Source organism: Schistocerca americana, chromosome 2 (assembly GCF_021461395.2).
Source record: "Schistocerca americana isolate TAMUIC-IGC-003095 chromosome 2, iqSchAmer2.1, whole genome shotgun sequence".
Classification (NCBI taxonomy): Eukaryota; Metazoa; Arthropoda; class Insecta; order Orthoptera; family Acrididae; genus Schistocerca; species Schistocerca americana.
Window position 1 is genome coordinate 488160830 of NC_060120.1, and position 22259 is coordinate 488183088.

General features: G+C 40.4%; 1 protein-coding gene across 1 annotated transcript in view; it reads left to right on the plus strand.

The window, feature by feature from the left end:
• Window positions 1–22259, plus strand: part of LOC124595357 (cardioacceleratory peptide receptor-like) — a 339091-nt gene that overhangs the window by 302855 nt on the left and 13977 nt on the right. The window contains exon 6 of the mRNA XM_047134076.1: window positions 7134–7295. Within this exon, the coding sequence (XP_046990032.1) occupies window positions 7134–7295 (162 nt within the window). The remainder of the gene's footprint in view (window positions 1–7133; window positions 7296–22259) is intronic.

Sequence of the window (22259 nt, forward strand, 5' to 3'; positions counted from 1 at the left end):
CGCTACGGTCGCAGGTTCGAATCCTGCCTCGGGCATGGATGTGTGGGATGTCCTTAGGTTAGTTAGGCTTAAGTAGTTCTAAGTTCTACGGTACTGATGACCTGAGATGTTAAGTCCCATAGTGCTCAGAGCCATTTTAGCCATTAAAAAGGCGTAGTCTTTCGTCTCTACTGTTCAATGTAAACATTGAAGAAGCAATGATGGAAATAAAAGAAAGGTTCAAGACTGCGATTAAAATTCAGGGTGAAAGGATATCAATGATAGGATTCGGTGGTGACTTTTTTATCCTCAGGGAAAAAATGGAATGAAAAGTGTAATGAGTACAGAATGTGGACTGAGAGTAAATCGAAGCAAGACAAAAGTAATGAGAAGTAGCAGAAATGAGAACAGTGAGAAACTTAACATCGGGATTGGGGATCATGAAGTAGACAAAGATAAGGAATTCTACAACCAAGGCAGCAAAATAACCGATGACGGACGGAGGAAGGAGGACATCAAACGCAGACTGGCGATGGCAAAAAGGGCATTCTTGGCCAAGAGCTGTCTACTACTATCGTACATAGGCCTTAATATGAAAAAGAAATTTCTGAGAATGTACGTTTGGAGCACAGCATAGTATGGTACTGAGATATGGACTGTTAAAAAATCGGAGCAGAAGGGAATCGAAGCCTTTGCGATGTGGCGCTACAGAGGAATGCTGAAAAACGGTTGAACTGATAAGGTAAGGAATGGGGAGGTTCTGCACAGAATCAACAAGGAAAGGAATATATGGAGAATTTGGAAATTTGTGGTAAGGTCGTATGGGACCAAACTGCTGAGGTCATCGGTCCCTAAGCCTACACACTACTTAATCTAACTTAAACTAACTTACTTCTAGATAAGCTCAAATGGTTTAAATCATACCTAACTGGAAGAATGCAGAAAGTTGAAATAAACAGTTCACATAATATGCAAAAAACTGGTGATTTCTCAACCTGAGGAACAATTAAGAATGGGGTGCCGCAAGGTTCGGTCTTGGGTCCTCTGCTGTTCTCAATATATATTAATGACTTGCCATTCTATATTCACGAAGATGCAAAGCTGGTACCTTTTGCCGATGATAAAAGTATAGCTATCACACCCAACAGACAAGAATTAACTGGTGAAATTGTAAATGATGTTTTTCAGAAAATCATTAAGTGGTTCTCTGCAAATGGGCTCTCATTTAACTTTGACAAAACACAGTACATACAGTTCCACACAGTAAATGGAATGACACCATTAATAAATATAGACTTCGATCAGAAATCAGTAGCTAAGGTAGAATATTCAAAATTTCTAGGTGTATGCATTGGTGAGGGTTTGAACTGGAAGAAACACACTGAAGATCTGCTGAAACGTTTGAGTTCAGCTACTTATGCTACTAGGATCATTGCAAATTTTGGCGATATACATCTCAGTAAATTAGCTTACCACGCCTATTTTCATTCTCTGCTTTCGTAAGGCATCATATTCTGGGGGAACTCATCATTGAGTAAAAGAGTGTTCATTGCACAAAAGCGTGTAATCAGATTAATTGGTGGAGCTCATCCAAGATCCTGCAGACACTTATTTAAAGAGCTAGATACCTTCACTGTAGCCTCACAATATATATATATATATATATATATATATATATATATATATATAGGGTGTTACAAAAAGGTACGGCCAAACTTTCAGGTAACATTCCTCACACACAAATAAAGACAAGATGTTATGTGGACATGTGTCCGGAAACGCTTAATTTCGATGTTAGAGCTCATTTTAGTTTCGTCAGTATGTACAGTACTTCCTCGATTCACCGCCGGTTGGCCCAATTGAAGGGAGGTAATGTTGACTTCGGTGCTTGTGTTGACATGCGATTCATTACTCTACAGTACTAGTACAGTACAGTACACATCAAGCACATCGGTACGTAGCATCAACAGGTTAGTGTTCATCACGAATGTGGTTTTGCAGTCAGTGCAATGTCTACAAATGCGGAGTTGGCAGATGCCCATTTGATGTATGGATTAGCACGGGGCAATAGCCGTATCGAGACAGATTTCCAGAACGAAGGTGTCCCGACAGGAAGGCGTTCGAAGCAATTTATCGGCGTCTTAGGGAGCACGGAACATTCCAGCCTATGACTCGCGGCTGGGGAAGACCTAGAACGAAGAGGACACCTGCAATGGACGAGACAATTCTTCCACATCATTACGAAGTGTCGTATTCATGATCTATGGAACAAGTTCTAATCTAATCTAATCTGGAAAACACACACAAACCCACCCATGCCCGAGGAAGGACTGGAACCCCGGACGCGGGGACCCGCACGGGCCACGACAAAGCGCCTCAGACCGCGGCTAGCCCGCGCGGCACGTGGAAAACACTGGCAAGAAGAAGAGAGAGGGTGACTGGATAGCTAATAAAACACCAGGGAGTAACTTCCGTGGTAACAGAGGGAGCAGTACAGGCTAAAATCTGTAGTGCATGAGAGAGACTGAAATAGATGCAGAAAATATTTAAGGACGTAGGTTGCACAGGTTGGCACAGGAAAAGAATTCTTGGCTGGCCGTATCAAACTAGTCAGAAGACTGATGACCCAAAGAAAGAAAGTATTATTTTGCAAGAAGCTTTGTACCGGGCGATCAAAAAGTCAGTATAAATTTGAAAACGTAACAAACCGCGGAATAATGTAGATAGAGAGGTAAAAATTGACACACATGCTTAGAATGACATGAGGTTTTATTAGAACAAAGAAAAAAACAAAAAAGCAAAGTATTGCTAGACGCGTGAAAGATCTCTTGCGCGCGTCGTTTGGTGATGATCGTGTGCTCAGCCGCCACTTTCGTCAAGCTTGGTCTCCCAGGTCCCCAGACCACAGTCCGTGCGATTATTGGCTTTGGGGTTACCTGAAGTCGCAAGTGTATCGTGATCGACCGACATCTCTAGGGATGCTGAAAGACAACATCCGACGCCAATGCCTCACAATAACTCCAGACATGCTTTACAGTGCTGTTCACAACATTATTCCTCGACTACAACTATTGTTGAGGAATGATGGTGGACATTTTGAGCATTTCCTGTAAAGAACATCATCTTTGCTTTGTCTTACTTTGTTACACTAATTATTGCTATTCTGATCAGATCTGTCGGACATTTTTTGAACGTTTGTATTTTTTTGGTTCTAATGAAACCCCATGTCATTCCAAGCATGTGTGTCAATTTGTACCTCTCTATCTACATTATTCCGTGATTTATTCAGTTTTCAAATTTATACTGAGTTTTTGATCAGCCGGTGTATCAGTATGTTGGCATTATACAAAGGAAACGAAGCAGCACAGACAGCGCCTCCCACCAATCTGTGATGATGAGCAGGCTGCTGTCGGCCGGCCGGTGCTTGACCCAGTTGGTGACGGCACTTATAGCCCCGCGCTGCCCTGATGGCCCGCCGCCGTCGCTGAGAGATGTCTCGACGGGAGGACGTCCGACAGCCGGCGGCCCGCTGATGGATGCGCTGTCCCGTCACAGCTGTCCGGGCGCCAGTAATGCACACAGCGGCGCGCTGCGTGACCACCGCCACTGACGGCGAGCTTCTGTTTACACGCGCTGCGCTGTTTACAACTCTCACAGTGGCTCTCGTAAAGATGCTGTGTGCAGTACGCCGTAATTACGTTCCGCAACTGATAAGCGGACATATCAAAAATATACTGTCGACCGGCCACGATTTTCAACATTCACTCGGAATTGGCCTTGATATTTGACCAGTAATCACGCATTCACTGACATGCTGTCCTTTCTGCCCTGTATACAGACGGTTAATTTCCTCTTATGTGTCTACCGTAGTTAATTTAATTACCTTACTCAAACTGCCATGGCTGACTGGAGCGTTAGCCGGCCGGAGTGGCCGAGCGGTTCTAGGCGCTACAGTCTGGAACCACGCGACCGCTACGGTCGCAGGTTCGAATCCTGCCCCGGGCATGGATGTGAGTGGTGTTTTAGGTTAGTTAGGTTTAAGTAGTTCTAGGGGACTGATGACCAAAGAAGTTAAGTCCCATAGTGCTCAGAGCCATTTGATTGGAGCGTTAGGACAGAAGTACAATCAAAAGTATCTGAAATTCACACGTGGCATCGCTTTTATTTAAGATGCATGTAAGATAGTATAATAATACCCCTCCAAAATTAACACACGTCTATACATTCTCCAAAACTGAAAATCGTTGCACGCATCTCGTGGTCGTGCGGTAGTGTTCTCGCTTCCCACGCTCGGGTTCCCGGGTTCGATTCCCGGCGGGGTCAGGGATTTTCTCTGCCTCGTGATGGCTGGGTGTTGTGTGCTGTCCTTAGGTTAGTTAGGTTTAAGTAGTTCTAAGTTCTAGGGGACTGATGACCATAGATGTTAAGTCCCATAGTGCTCAGAGCCATTTGAACCATTTGAAAATCGTTACTCATAAAATAACAAGCCAAGTAATCCTTAAACTCAGTGAAACAGTACAATTCAGAGCTACTGGCCAATATCTCTAAAAATGCATATCATGCCAAAACTCAGAAAAACTTCCACAATGTCTTAATAGCTTTAAAACAGCTTCCCCAAATGTTAATTCCAGTGCAAAGCAACACTAGTTCCAAATCAAGAGCCGGCCGTTGTGGCCGAGCGGTTCTAGGCGCTTCAGTCTGGAGCCGCGCGACCGCTACAGTCGCAGGTTCGAATCCTGCCTCGGGCATAGATGTGTGTGATGTCCTTAGGTTAGTCAGGTTTAAGTAGTTCCAAGTTCTAGGGGACTGATGACCGCAGATGTTAAGTCCCATAGTGCTCAGAGCCATTTTTTTTTTCAAATCAAGAAGCATAAAACTTAACGTAAAAATTCCGAAAGGTAAGGCTGTTCATTTCTATTAATAAAATACAAAACCACTCATCAGAAAATAACAAAGTTTACAAAAAATGACCTGCTGGTAGAAAGGCAATTTGGCCCGTCGAATTCACAGTACTCTTAACGTCGTACGTTTCACAAATGCTGAACATCTCTTAACGACCAGTGGGGCTATTGACGTCCACTTTCATTACATCACAAACAAACTACATAATATACCTTTGAACATAATACAATCCGTTTCCTGAAACACGCATACTTCCATAAGCTAGCGGTAGAACATACGCAAGAAGAGAGTGACAGTAGCGCTTTCTGCACAACTTTTAAATCTCGTGCAGAAAAGTGATAAGATCAGTCTTTTAAGGTGAAGCGCAATAATTCCAATAAATTATTATAACGTCAAGCGAGACATGTAAAGCATGTCTAATCTCGCCTCACAAATATAAGCGATACTTCAGCCCTGACTCAAGCCTTACGTTTACTTGACAAGCATTTCATTAGCTCCAGCATTAATCTTCCAGACTAAGAAGCACAAGTACAAGCGTACACGCTAAATGTCAGTAATACCTGACCATTACATTGCCGTAAAAGAGCCTCCGCGCCCGGCCCCATTTTTTTCCATCACCCACGGCTGAAACAGCGTGAAACTTCCTCTCGCATTACGTGGGTCATTCTGCAAGCACGTTCACCCCCGGACTGAAGACAACGCTTCGTGTCAGGCCATCCTGTAGTTTCTGTTCACAAAAACTAGCCAACCAGAGGCCAGGAAAAGCAATGTTTCCTCGTAAGGACGTGCTCCGTACAGCCAATTGGAAATGACAAAACGTATTTCTCGGTCGTTCCGTCGGATAGCCCATAGACTTATCGCGTGATCACAGCGCAGCATGTCTCGCAAAGTTGAGTTTATCCCGTATTCCACGAAATTACATCTTTGATATGCCACATTACTCTGATGGAACGGTTGTCTCCAAATAAACTAACCTCATGTTTGAAATTTGACAGATCTTAGCATATGCGTGATACACCAAAACCGTTAAACCTTGCACTTTTGGACGCGTAATACGTCGATTCCTCGATATAAGCCTTAGGATGTATATACGTTGTTTGAAAATAGATTGATATTAGGAAAAAGCAGTTAATACAGCTTTTTTCACTGAAAAATAATGGCAAAGCTATAAACGACATTTATTGGTGTAGTGAAAAATACAACATAGGCTGCCTGCCTGCAGATATCCGTTTTTTTTTTTTTATTTCAAAATGTCCAGTTCCGGGTACTGTCGCCCATTTTCAGATTTTTGAACGGCCAATAAATTAAAATTGAGTTGGTACATTGTAGAACTTTCTATTGTAATTAAATTGGGAAAATTATTAGGCTTCGTAAACACTGATTAGAGCCCAATTGTAATTTATTTGTTGCTTTACGGATCTAAAGGTGGGCACCACTGCCCGAAAACAAAATTGGCTCTGTGCACCACGGGGTTCAACTGCTGAGGTCATCGTCCCCTAGAACTTAGAACTACTTAAACCTAACTAACCTAAGAACATCACACACATCCATGCCCGAGGCAGGATTCGAACCTACGACCGTAGCGGTCGTGCGGTTCCAGACTGTAGCGCCTAGAACCGCTCGGCCACACCGGCCGGCGCCCGAAGACGGTCATTTTGAAATGAAAACAGTTAATTTTGTATAAATAAGGATAGCGGATAACTCTGTGAGAAGTACGTCCCAATTGATGAAGGTAGTGAAAATAGCAGCAATTGTTTTAATACCGTATTATCTGTAAAAAAAAAGTCAAGAACAAGGTCACCTGCAATTTCATCACTAATTTATTGGCTACCGGTTTCAGCGTTACAATATGCCATCATTGGCTCTCTGTACCACATAGCAGCTGCATTTCCTCAGTGACAACAGTACGTATGTCACATGTGAAAATAACCGGACTTCGCGCCAGCTTCCGTTCACATTGCGTTTGCACACAACCTGGAGCTTGGGGGAAGTCTAGTTATTGTCACATAATACATTCAGCCGTATCTGGTGTAGAGATCCTGACGTTGACGTATTGTAACGCTGAAACCGGTAGACAATACACTGGAGTTGAAATTACAGCTTACGATGGTCTTGACATTTTTTACAGGCATATCAGCTGTTGTCCCATCACTTAATAAAGCACGAACGGATGCACCCCAGTTACACCGTATTACTTGTTCTCTGTGTCAGCTGCACGACATTACAGTACAGCACGTGTTGTGTCCCTGCAGGCAGCTGCCGACCGCATCAGCTGCTGCACCAGCACAGCCACAGCCGGCTGTCGTCGGGGAAGTCCCGCGATGACGAGGCTGACGGCCGGCGCGCCAGCTCGCGCGGCATCATCCCCAAGGCCAAGGTCAAGACCGTCAAGATGACCTTCGTCATCGTCTTCAGTAAGTCTTAGGAGTCAGCATCGCTGCGCTCCACGTCACCTTGCAATGCTCCTCAGTGACTCACAGTTCTTCCTTTACTGTACCTCTCTATTTGTCAGAACATCATTTTGTCTCCATGAGATAAATTCTGGATATTAGAGTAGACTGAAACATACATTAATGAAGAATTGAAGAGAAAAGTAGTGTGCACATTAAATACATCCTTGAAGCAGATGCAGTCGGCAAGGAAATCCTACTTCCTTTCGGAATTAAAATATTACACACCTAAGTGCCCCAACGACGTATCACGTCAATGTTTACTGACAAAAGAACGATCATAAGGGATGTAAAATAAAATTTGTTACTGGACTAAAGATTTGTTGGTACGGAGAATGCGACATGTTATTTTAAATGGAGAATCAACGAAAGAAGCAGAAGTAATCTGCGGCTTGCTCCCATGTGCTTATACTGGGACCCATTCCCTTCATTTTCTAGATTAATGTCTGACAGACAATGTTAAAATAACCTCAGATTCGTTTTACGTGACGCAGATAGCTATCCGAAAAAATCTGCTCGAATATTAACTCAGATCTACGCAAGAACTCAATGTGTTGCAAAAATTAGCAGTTTTCTTTGAATGTACAGACGAAAGAAATCTCTTACTATGGGGGAGGAACTATATAAGCTGCAACTACGTGTACTGATTCAATGCAAGGGTCGCCAGATGCCTGAGCATCACTGTTGAAAACAAAACAAACAGCCACTGCTGACGATCCACAGCTGTACGAAATACTTCGAAATAGTTCTCTGACTGAGAATGCCTTGAAATCAGCTGTGTTAAGTATAGGTTTAGTACCCATCGCGCCAGGTACGTCTCCCAGTCCGCCACAAATTTTCATATTTCGCTATTAAGTAGTAAAAACTAAATAAAGGAATATATTTCATGGCTTGCAGCCTGATTTGAAGCTATTTCTCCTTTAAACGATGATTTGCGTCATGGAATTGTCATAAGAAATTATGAACCTCACAGATAAGTATGGCAGACGGACTTGGTTAATTTATATTCAAGTGACATAGGGTTAAGTAGGTACCAAAATGATATCAAAAGCAATTCGATTGCTTCACATTTATTTCACAAAGGTCTACACACATCGGAAAAACTAAATACGACGAATGTCTTCGTTCGAAATAAGAAGAAACTCATGAGGTATCAAATTGTCTCAGTTACAAGTAATAGACATTGCTTGTCAATACATGGCAGCGTTCATAATTCGATTGTTGCACTGTATAAGGTCTAAGGCACAACAGGTCCTCAAAATGACGATGTTATTTTCCACAGAAGCAGAAGTAATCTGAGGCTTGCCCCCATATGCTTATACCGGAACCCTCATTTTCTAGATAAATGTCTGGCAGACAATGTTATGAGTGACCTCAGATTATTTTTACATGAGACGGATAGCTATCTGAAAGAAATCTGCTCAAATACGAGTTAACTCAGATCTGCGCAAAAACTCAATATGTTGCAAAAATTAGCAGTTTTCTTTATATGTACAGATGAAACAAATCTCTCTCTCTCTCTCTCTCTCTCTCTCTCTCTCTCACACACACACACACACACACACACACACACACACACACACGAAAGTTTAATTAATCCCATTGTTTAGACCTACTCTTAATGCAAGACACAATGCACTCTCAAATATATCCATATCAAAATTTCTCTGTCATGCTCGACAAGTGTTATAATGGTATCGCCACATCTAAAATGTTCAAAGTGTGTAGTCATTTCGATCTGAGGGTAATTATTGATGGTTAATAGTAAGAACTATCATTCCTTCACGATTTTGTGAGTTTTCCAGTAATTTTTCACTTGAGTAACCAACTATTTAGAGGAGGAAGAAGATAATCTATCATGTTCTATACTAGAAGAATATAATTGATGGTACTGATTGGCAATTATTGCTTTTCATTACAAATAATTGGGGCTAGTCGACGTTACGACTTTCAACAATATTTACCAATTGTAACCATGGTGCCAAGGCTCTATAAATGTTTCACAAACAGTATTTCATGTAACAAGCTACTGAATAGTATACACATGTAATAAAAATATGCGATGTGGAAATACAACACTAATACACATAGCATAGCCAAAAGAGAAACACTGAGCTAATGCCATTCTAGGAAGGAGGAAGAAGGTGTTTCAACGATTTTATTGCTATGTACCACTTAAGTATGATACTTTCGAAATAAGGAAATAGAAATTTTCCTATGATTACATACATCTAAATGCGACCAAGTATAGTGCTGGCAGAAGACAAAGGTGAAACACCACCAAAGATAATGGTGCAAGACAGAAATAGAAGATCTGTAGTTTGAAAATAAAATCTTTTCCACCACAATCAAATTATCATTAATAGAGTACAAAACACACACAGGTTGTATACAAGTATAATTACAGATCTCTGATTGGAAACAAAACTTCGAAGTTTGCAAGAAAATAAAATTCTGTTATTTCTCAAAATATGTAAGATTTCAAACACAAAATACACATTGTACTAGTGTTATACGTTAAACGTTCTATAAGATTTAAAAATAAATTACAAACTGCTTGCAAATCGTTACTACTAATAAAAATGTTTAGGTTAGGTATCACATCTTGTTAATCCACAAAGTACGATTGTTGTGCCACGCTTTGCAAGTGCAATGAACCCCTCAAATTAAATAGAGTTGCATCTAAATTGTCTGTGTAACTTATTAAAATACGGTCATCTCAATAAATGTCACTAATGAAATGGATTACACATAAGTAGACGATTGTAGTTTGGCATTGGTACCATGTATTAACTTCGTCAAAATGCATACATATTGGTTCCATAATATTGCAAAGAACACATGAGCGCAAATAGTGATCTAACTTCCAGCCCAATGGACACATGTCTAAAACAATTAGCGTAATAAACAATCTTATACACCAGGAACATCATACGCTTGCAAAAACCAGTTTCAGGTAGTTCACCATTCATCCATACTCCTTCCCATGCTTGGAATGCACCTAGCTGAGGAATATGTTCAGAATGTCCGTCAAAAAGAAATACTCTTTGCTGATAAATCAGGCCAGCCGGTGTGGCCGAGCGGTTCTAGGCGCTACAGTCTGGAACCGCGCGACCGCTACGGTCGCAGGTTCGAATCCTGCCTCGGGCATGGAAGTGTGTGATGTCCTTAGGTTAGTTAGGTTTAAGTAGTTCTAAGTTGTAGGAGACTGATGACCATAGCAGTTAAGTCCTATAGTGCTCAGAGCCAGTTGAACCAGCTGATAAATCAAACCGTGACAAAAACTAGTGGGAAGATGGAGCCATTGAAACATGTTTCCCTCCCACTATTATCACCTTACCCAGTCTTGGTTCGATCGGTAATATAGAAAGTATCGAGCTCATGTAGATAAGTAGCGAGGGTTACTATAGTTTAATTACTTTACAAGGGAATCCAGCTATTCCCTTTTACCATTCAAAAGATGTCAGCAGGTTATCATAAATAGCAGACTTTTATTTTTTTAGCCTTTTTGGCAGGGTAACAAATAAGAAAACAAATGCTCTTGTACAAAAATGTTCATTGTTATGATTATTATTATTATCTTGCATATATATTTACACACAGAAAACAGCTCTTTCCTTATGTTCTTTGGGTGAAGTTTTAATAACAGGCAGCTTAATTTGTAACTTATAATTTAAATCTGCATCCAATTCATTTAATTCTTACCCTGCGTAACGTAAAAAACCGAAGAACGCTTTTCCGACTTCTAATACACATATAATTTTTTCACATGAACTATCTTTCATACAGCCTTATTGAGAAGCCCCATTCCTCCTTCCAATTCTTCAAGGTGTGAGCATTTGGGAATTTTATTACCTGTATCACAATACTGCTAAAGCTGTTCATGTATTCTTGGTTCCACATAACCAACTCTTCTCTTACAAATTTTTGGAGATTTTCTATATAGAACTCTAACAGTTTCATGGGGTGTGGGGAGTACACTTATCAGCAACTGTATTTCTTTACCATACTCGAGGGTATACATCGTACAACGTTTGTACTCCTTGATATCTGTTGCAACATCTGTATTTTCAGTTTGTTCTGAAATATAGTTTTTAATTGTTGTGACATATATCTCGTGCCATTGATGGAACATGGAAGGTATTCATACAACCAAGTAACGATGTTTTAAACACCTGTAGGACCACCAGAGTAATTTTTCCATGGAACATGGGAAGTATACTTATTACAAAACTAATTTCATCTTGTGTAGTGTGGAAGCATACTTACCACTAAATTAGTTGTTTTACTACTTATGTAGCAGCCATGTTTTGGCAGTATGCTGTACCAGTTGTATGAAAACTGCTACAAAAACCAGGTTCTGTTTGTCGTGAAGTAACACTAGTGTCAGTTGTGAAGCTGGAACACATTCCCTCGTTTGTATAACAGGAAAATGGAAGTATACTTACCAACATAGTTTAACAGATCCTAAAAAGGTGAATGGAAGTATATGTAGCACTATAGTTTAAAGTAACCTGTTAGCCTTGCTTGCACAACTGCAGTAGCTCCTTCTTTTCCGAGAGCAGTTTATATCGTTATACAGCAGCGTTTTTGTTACATACCGCAATTTTCATACTTTGACTTCAGTCACCTCCAGTTTGCAGTTTTCTTATTTTTCCCCCCTACATGTAATACATTAATTGCCCTTAAGGGAGTAGTTTCTTTAATAGGGAATGGTTTGAGTCTGAGTGATACATTTATTCGTTTACAAATTGGTTAATGGTAAGCAGTAAACACTAAGTAAAGGGGAAAAATGGGTAAATTGTAAATGAAAAAATGGTGAACGAGTAAACGTTTAACCTGATAACTGGAACTGTAAGTTAAGACTTATTGATACCAGCAAGTAAGATGATGATGATGCAGCAGTGAAAATATTGTACATAATGTTATTCAGAACTATTCGCCAGCTGAGTCAGCAGGTGGCGGGGAGGGATTTCCCCAGAATTTCTTATCTGATATGAATTCTCCCCAAATCAGCAAGATGTGGAAGCATGGTTACCCAGGAATTTTCTATCTTGTGTAAAACACCTACTCGGGTAGTTCGCACCAGTTTCCAGGCGTCCTCCACCTGGCCAAAAGTCGACAACAAATTATGGGGAATCTCTTCCACACCACTTACAGAATCAGCTAACGAATAGTTCTGAATACTATTACGTACAATATTCATGCATCTGCCTCATCATCATCATCATCATTGTCATCATCAGACTTTCTAGCACTATTAAGTCTAAGCTTATAATTCCATTTACATGTTTATCCACTTACCTTTTTACTCATTTAACCATTCACTCACTTACGTACCTACCAATTTACCCATTTTCTCATATGTACCAATTTACACATTTCCTCAGTTACCCATTTACTCTTTCATCCATTTACTCATTAACCCATTTACCATTTATCATTTTTCCATCTACCGTTTTTTGCGTTCACGATTTTAATAAGCATAAATGTACCTATCTCGCAGATTTAAACTATTAATTATTAATTAAACTACTAATTTAAGTGCAATCAGTGTATTACACGCACAAAAAGAAAACTAGAAATGGCACCGATCGAAGTAAAGGAAGGAGGAGTGTACGACAAAAATGATTCCATAACAGATTAACATAAACTGATATTCGAAAAATAAGAAACCGTTGGAAAAATAAGAAACCATTGTGGATATGCAGGCAAGGCATACATATTCTTCTAAACACAGTGTATGGAAAAATCTAGATAAGAATGGGGAATACAAGATACCTGCATTAACTGTGAACATCAATGGAAAGCGAACACACATGGTATACTCACAGAAAGCAATAATTCCAAGGATATTTCCTATAGCAAATGGCTAGTGATACACTCCGGCTTCGCACAGGTGGCATAAAATATCTACGGCGGTCTTTTGTTTGGAGGCGCTGGGGGTAATGGGTATAGTTTTGATTAAAAGTCATAAAAGAATGTAAGAAAACTGATAACTTTCAGATAAATTAAATGATTTAAGAATCACACACTACTTGTCAGCGTACTGCAGCACCTAAATGCGTGAACTGATTGTCCCGCCACAACCTCCTAACAATGAGAGCCATTTACCAAAGACCTTCACGCAGTGGCGAATATAGCATATATTTGGGGGGGGGGGGGCGGCGGCAGGTTTACTGTAAAGATAAGTTACTTAATTTTAAGTAGACACCTCATGATATTTTGTATCATAACAATGAAAATTTTTGTACAAGAGCATTTGTTTTCTTATTTGTTACCCTGCCAAAAAGGCTAAAAAATAAAAGTCTGCTATTTATGGTAACCTGCTGACATCTTTTGAATGGGAAAAGGGAACAGTTGGATTCCCTTGTAAAGTGGTTAAAGTATAGTAACCCTCGCTATTTATCTACATGAGCTCGATACTTGCTATATTACCGGTCGAACCAAGACTGGGTAAGGTGATAATAGTGAGAGGGAAACATGTTTCAACGGCTCCACCTTCCCACTAGTTTTTGTCGCTGTTTGATTTATCAGCTGGTTCAACTGGCTCTGAGCGCTATGGGACTTGACTGCTGTGGTCATCAGCCTCCTAGAACTTAGAACTACTTAAACCTAACTAACCTAAGGACATCACACACATCCATGCCCGAGGCAGGATTCGAACCTGCGACCATAGTGGTCACGCGGATCCAGACTGAAGCGCCTAGAACCGCACGGCCACACTGGCCGGCACTTACCCATATTAAAAGAGTGAAAACGCGATTGTGATTATCGTGGTTGAAATGATTCTACTTGTAAATACTGGTTTGTTCTGTCATGTAAGTATGAACTGTCAACACCCCTACTTTTTTCTTTTTATGTATACATACATATGTGTTTTACCAATTATAATTCAAAACCCTGTTTTAAGTAGTTATTGTTTTGGAGAGACCTTACAAGAATGTTTACTAAATTGAACAAATGACAATGCAACAAAATTTGTTTTATTAATCGTTTATCGAACTGACAATAAAAAACAATACATTAAATTAAAAAGGAACTTCACTTTTTATGTAGAACCATGTTTACAAAACAAAGTCCAGGTTTTTTTGTACACTTGCAAACTTATCAAGAACCTCATCAGTAGCAGTAGTGTCTCTGTGGATAGAAAGCAATGCAAGCCCATTGAGTCAACTTTCAGGTATACTTCAGTCTTCTCAGTCTGGAGGAAGTTTGCTCTACAGTTGTGACAGAAATCGGAAGAAATGCGAGTAATTTGGGCAGAGTGTAAATGGTGGGGAAGAAAGTCTTGTCACATTTCTCAAGAGAACTGATAGCTGTTTTTTGGAGATTTGAAGGATTTTCCTGATTCCACTTTACTTTCCTCAACATAAACTCACTTTGTACAATCTCTTTATGTGACAAATCGTCTTTCTATGAATTAAAAGCAGTGTCCAATGAACAGAATCTGTTGTGATACACAACTGTGGATAGATGTTTTGTATGGGTGCAACTGTTTCCTTGTGAGATTCAAAGCGTTCTTTAAGTGAGTTACAATAATCGTCCAGGTATGGTACATAAACAGCTTGTTGATAGTATTCTTCTTCTGTGGTGTAAGGGACGTTGCTATGTGCTGATTGAAGGCGGCAAATTCTTGGAATCTGTTTTTTAATGTCAAGTTTGGCAGCGAATGTCTTCGCAAGGCTATAAATGAGTCATCTGCATTTGCTGTCTCCTTTGACAGAAAGTGTGAGATACTCACAACATCAGTCAAGGCTTGTGGAAGATCAATATTTTTGTTTTGAAGCTGCTCAGAAAAGTTATGGGTGGCAGATAGCATCCAGCTCAAAACAAAAAGAGTAACAAGAAATGCAAATTGGCTAATAGCACTACATAGAGTGTGAACCTTAGATGTAGTGTCACTTAATTCCTCTTCTATTTTGCAAAGGGAGAGAAAGATAGGCTCCAAAAATAAAAGTTCTGAGTTGTACCTTTCTACCCATCAGGTTTCGCACAGTGAAATAAGTTTCTTTTTCTTTTGTTCTGGACAACATTCATAAATCATTGATTCAATATTTCTGTTCTTTTCTGTGACAAATGAAAGGATCCACAGATTTCTTTTATGACATCCCTACAGTTTCTTATAGGAGGTATTTTGCTCGCATCTGACAAATACAAATTTAGAGTGTGTAACAACAATGTGTATATGGGGCGAACAATAGCTATTCTCTGGTGGAAGCTTGTACTTCGCTGAATTAGCCACTCATTGTGGCAGCTCCATTGTAACCTTGGCCTCTCGTTTTGTTAGGGCAAGCCATAATGTTGACAAGGTCTTCAGTACTGTGTTAGCCAAACCTGCTCCAGTGACGTCATAAATGGGGACGAATGTCAGAAAATCTTCCCTAATTTTGAAAGTTTGTTCCTCTAAGTAACGTACACAGAGAGAAAATTGTTCGATTTGATAGATGTCAGTAGTTTCATCTGCTAAAACGGAATAAAAAACAGACTTTCTAACGTTTTCTACAATTTTTAATTTTATTAAGTGACCAAATGTGTTTATAAGTTCGTTTTGAATGAAAGAAATTGCATATATCGTCTGAGCACCATTGGTCGTTATTTGATCTTTAGGAATATTATCGCCAATGTTGGCTCTGTATTTTAACAACGATCGAAAATTCCCATCATTTTCGTCCGGTTCTTCAAGGTTTATTCGTCCAGAGTCACGATGACCCCTTAGAGCTATTTTCTGCGTCCAGCAAAATCGAATTGTTTGTACCATGGGGATTAACAATTTTCTATTATTCTCAATATCCAGTCTTCTTTGGGCGTTTACTGGATTGATAACATTTTCAGCTTTTTCTTAACTATAGCTTTTGTGTTTTCAGCAATCAAAGAAAATTTCTTATGATATGATAAGTTCTCATGTTTGCTCAATATTTCCCGCCCTCTCTTTTTAAATTGGCAAAAGCCTGAGTAACGAACGCCCCTGCTACTTGGTGATCTCCTTTCCCTACATTTTCGGTACGGTGAAATAAGACGCAGTACTTACAAAGACATCCAGATTTTTCCGCTGAATAAGCTAACCACGTAAATTCTCCTAGCCACTTCGTTTGAAAAGGTCTTGTATGGTTTGTACGAGTAATGGAGGGAAACTTGTACCCAGGCTCAGGTTTCCAAATATTTTCTAACAAAAAAATTGTTATTTCGTTTGTGAAAGGCTGAACGGGATTGTTTTGACAATAGTTTCCAATATCATAAATATTTTTCCTCACTTGATCAGGCCCGCTATCCTCCGTAACTGCAACCACAGTAATTGAGCTCGGAGTAGCGACGTCACTAGAAGCAATTCTTCCAATGCAGCTGACTTCAGAATTGACACCGTCACGCCCATTTGCGCTTTGTCCTTTCGTAACACTTCAGGAGTGTCTCTAATAGGCTTACAGACACTTGGTTTTTTTGTGCAAAACTTTTTAATAGAAGCTTCCCTCTTTATTACGATTGTGATTCACTTACAGCCAACTTCGATACACTGAAAAGTACGTAAATATTAACACTTAAAACTCCACCATACTTCAGTACAAGACAACGATGTCGAACAAACAATAACATACAACAATGATATATAGACTGTATTGTCGGTGTTCGGTTCGGAGAACTTGGCTCCTGCCGCCGTTCGGTAACTATCGGTAACCGTCGCCGTTGAGACAAACGCCAACGTATGTGCAATGACAGTGAATAGTGCTACATAAAAAGATGCTATTATATCATTAACTTTATTCACACCACGACAATCACTACATTTGAACATAAACGTGTTTACAATCGCCTTAACGTAACATTGTTACTTCTGCGGCATTCCTACTTGAGCAAATAATCTGTATGACGCGAGAAGTTCACAAGCACTGCGCAGCGCTGTCACCCCTCAACATTCCTTACCTAGTAGTTTTCTGTTCCTTTATTACTTTACCTGTCAAAGATTATGTGATATGTATTAATAGTGAGCCAGTATATCGTATATACACTACGCACTTATTAATAAACTAAAACATCACACGTTAGAAGTTTTTGTAACTTTAAGCTGCCAGTGTGGAAATATTTCAACTACCGGAACTTAATCATAAAACTTTTTGTCTCAAACATGGCCATGGCTCAGACGAGGCTGAGATATACGACATCTGAACAGGATCTCTTGAAACCTCTTTCAGGAATTCCTTGTGGAGAAATAACCTTAAATTTTTACAGTTACCGAAAGACAAATAACATGTTTCGAACGACGTATATTGATAAAAAATCAAGTTTCTTTTTGAACTGGAGCAAAGCAGAATCGACGCGATTTAACGGGTATTTTGATATACTCCCTTACGGTTACGGTATGAAATTGCTTTTTTTTTTTAATCCGTTATGCATTCACACTTCGTACAAAGACAGATGGACGAAGAGAAACAGGAATCTGTCACGTCATCTTACGGAAGGTTGACGGAAGCTAACATGAATTCCACAGTATTTTCTGAGACAGAACGGACCCTGAAAGGAACAGAAATGTACAGGTTCAGAGACGGACAGTGTGAATTGGCCTTTCTTCCGAACATGGTATAACTGTCCGCATACGTGCAAATCAACCCGAACTGGCACGAACTTCACACCACTAACACCCCACTCCCCTCACCATTGTTGGGAAGTATGACTGTCTACCACGGCGATGCCTTCACGCATCGTTCATTAACATAATTCAGATGCCGTACTTATTTCGGGGGGGGGGGGGGGGGAGGTGGCAGGCCCCCTGCTCCCCCCCTCCCCCCTGCCTCGCCTGTCCCTTATATACGCCCCTGCCTTCGCGGTCGTTGTTTCGTCGGCGTGGCTATCCTGAGAGTAGCCTTCACATACAGAGAGAAAAAACGCAGCAGGTTCCTGTAATTCTTCATATCCACTACAACAGGCCCAGGGTACTGTTCTGTTGCGCTCAAAAGTAATCACCACCCGCGTTAAGACGTTCATCCGATTGGGAGACGAGACGATCAGTTCGTATTCCGTGGAACGTCGTAGCGTGCCGACACATTCACATGGTCAAATATCCGGAATGTACTGAGGGTATTGCGATGTTTCCCCACCAAGTTACTGAAGCGTAGCCTTCGTCTCACTGGCAGGCGGGATGTATCGTGCAACAGGATGATTCCATCCAACAGCATTCCGACAGTCCGAGGGAAAATGGCAAAGCCAACAGTGGAAACATCCAACATTTCCCCCACCAAGAAATTCAAGGCTGTTCACACAAGTTCCTTTAAGGTCATGACGTCTTCTTTCATCGACTGAAGGGGTTCCCCGCTACTCGAGTTTTTCGAACGAGGAAACACAATCAATGCGCAGCACTATGAGGACACGGTGCAGAAACTGTATGCACAGTGAAGCCAAACGCCCAGGAATTGCGTCGGATGACACCATCCTGCGGTACGATAACGCCTGCCCCCACACTGCCAATCGTACGAAGGCTACACTTCAGAGATCTGGTACGGAAACAATGGAACATTCTCCATATAGTCCGGATATTTCACCATGTGATGTTCGCATCTTCGGAGACCTGAAGAACGCCATGTGCGGACATCTGTTTCAATCGGATGAAAAAGCGCAAGAGTGAGTGTGACTGTGGATCCGTCAACGGCCGACCGAATTCTTCGAAACAGGAACTGATCATTTCGTCTCCCCGTGTGACAAATTTCTTAAGGCGTATGGTGATTACTTTTGAATTGAACCATTCCGTGGCTCCGTTGTGGCCGGTGGCGGTTTTCATTTGACTGCCACTTGTATGTGTAAATTCTGGTAATAATAATTTCGTGTGGCTCAATGTCCTGGTGCAAGTCATTCAATTGGACGTCGCTTCAGGGACTTGTGTCTTGCTAATCAGTTATCCAACCGGAAAAAAGGCAATCTACTGCTCTACGTGGATGCGAATCTGCACATCATTGGAAGGTGATTGCTAGGTTAAAAAACAGAGATTGTTGTTAATCACACCGTTTCAATCTTTACGAATATGTATTTATGTGTACGAGAGATAGTCATAAAGCTTTAACTATAATCACAAGAAATAAAGTCATTTATTTTTGTTTGTTGGTTTGGAGCTACATGTCCGCAGTCATGGTAAAAATTGAAATATCCTCATCACTAGAAGAGCCAAAACCAACGAAACGGCAAAGCCCCCCCCCCCCCCCCCGATAAAGGGCGGTTTAACGAACGACTTCACAAAAATCCATGCTGAGTTAGTGGAATTTGGTAGTCCTGCTGCTAGAAGGCTGACGTATCTCAAAGAAGACCATGGTGAAAAAAATGGAAAGTAACTATGTATCAGTTATTAACATCTGGCATGCCTTTTAGAGCATGGATAAATGTCGCTGCTCATTGGATTCTGCTACTGCTCACACCCAGCCACAAAACTTGTTGAACTGAGGTAGCAACGGAGGTAGAAATGTTGCACCTGTGTTGGGCCAGTCCAGATGGCCTCTTTACCCGTCATATCATCCGTCGTATCCAGTGCTGTATGTTTCACTATGACCCCTGAACAGATGAGTACTAAATCAGTGAAAATATGTATATTTATCACAGCCGGGTAATGTGATACTTAGCTAGTTCTGAAATTTGCTGTGATGCAGTGCTTACCGATCATGCTAGAAAGGGGCAAATAGCAGAAAGAGCCACCATCTTATATTTGTTCAGATGCAGAAACTGTTGTGTGGCAGGCATTTTCAAAATGACAACGAAGTGATTTCCTGAAAACCATAATGCAGACTTCCACAACCAAACATTCCACAACGTCAGGGGCAAATAGCAGAAAGAGCCACCATCTTATATTTGTTCAGATGCAGAAACTGTTGTGTGGCAGGCATTTTCAAAATGACAACGAAGTGATTTCCTGAAAACCATAATGCAGACTTCCACAACCAAACATTCCACAACGTCATCCATCGCTGGGAAAAACGTATCGCATTGGGAGAGTGAATATGCATAGAGAAAGGCCAACACCACAACAAAGTTGCATGCTCGCATCTTGATAATTAAAATTCATGGCTACCCCTCGTAACAGCAGAGAGCTGCGATTAGTCATTTATGAAACACTGTATTATTTTCGTGAACAGCTACAGAGAAATTTTTCGGCTTATCGTAAGATGAGGCACGCATAAATTAATCTGTTCGCGCTGGGCACTGGATGTCGCTTCACTATGATGACATGATAGGAAACACTATAACGTATCGTCTTGTGAGACAGTTATTTGGCAAGCCGAATTCACTTTCTTACTGCTGCCGAATTGGCGGTACTGATTTTGAAAGTGACTGGAAAAATAGTTCGTGAAAGTAAAACAATATTTCTTAAACGTAAACGTGAACATGTTACGTTAGGCTTAACCGGGACTGTTATTTACATGGAATGAAGCAATAAGATCACTGTTACCGGTCAGTGTTTATTTATATGTACAACGAGTTCAAAGGTTTAAACCTCCATTGTCAGGTGGATTTGTAAGTGTTAATACGATATGTATGTATTGTATTACGACTTTGGGCTAGTCTGTGGCATTGTCTAGTGAAGAAACAAAACACTATTCCAGAACATGGTTTTGACTAAAACTTAATGCAAATGTGAAAATGAAACAGCAAAAACAAAATACCTACAGCGGTGACAGGCTCCTTTCTCTGTCGTAGTACATTATACATAAACAGTTACGTTTTGTGAACAAAGATAGCGTTTGGAAACTACTATGTGCAAAGAACATCTAGCAAAAACAGAGACATTATTTCTGTGGACGAAGAACATATAGCAATATAACACTATTATCTCAGAGTATCTTTTAAAGCGCAGTGGAGATATATCGTTGAGCTGATGAATACGTAAATTGTAGTAAATATTTCAAGTGGTGTACAACTCCATTTCTGTCAAGTTTATATCGCTTACTTTCATACCCGTATATGTAATGAGCTGACACGTTGCAAACCTTAACTGGAATAATTATGTTGCCAACCGTGGTAAAATTATAGATTAAAAACAATTCTGGGTGGAATTCAGGGATAGAGAATGAAAGGTTCGCGAGAAAGAGAGCTACGTTCTGGATATGCTAGGGTTGTTAAACGTACATCTGTTTCGTTTTGGGGTACAAACTGTTGCTTTTAATTGGCTGGATGTATTCAGTTGTGTGAATTGATCAAAGGAAACATGCATATAACTAAGTTCATTCATGGAAATATGAATCGGAGGATGGAAGAGAAAAGAGAGAGAGAGAGAGGGAGGGAGATAAAGAGAGAGAGAGATTCAGATACGTAGGGTGAAAGAAGTGACTGAATAAAAGCAAAGTTTTTCAGAGCATGGGGACTGTTACGTGTTATAGCTCAGTAAAGGCTGGAGCAATACATTGATTCTGCTTTAAAAATATACTATAAATAAAACCTACACCCTTCTCTTCATATTTACCATCAATAATTACCATGGCATTCCCCAGATGACGAGTGGAATGGTCTGATTTAGAAATACACCACACACCATCAGCTTGTACCCGTGTCAGATTGAGACTATATGTATGTCAATTAGTAGTATATTATCTGTTTATTTTTAAATCATAATCAATGTGTTACTCTAACCTTTACTTAGTTATACAACGTGTAACAGTTGTGATCATAAGAACACCCTTCTCTGAAAACCTTTGCTCTTTCTTTATCTGAATCTCTCTCTCTAGTCAAAAGTCAAAAACCTCCCCAATAACCATGTTCTGAAAATGTTTCGTTTCTGCATTAGACAGTGGCACAAGTTACCCCAAAGTTGTACCACAACACACGCATGTCGTATTAACACTTATAAATTCACCCAGCAATGGACGTTTAAACCTTTGAAACATGTTGTGAATATAAATAAACAGTGATTGGTAACAGTAAACTTCTTCTTTCATTCGATTTCTGGTCGCAGCTGTCGGT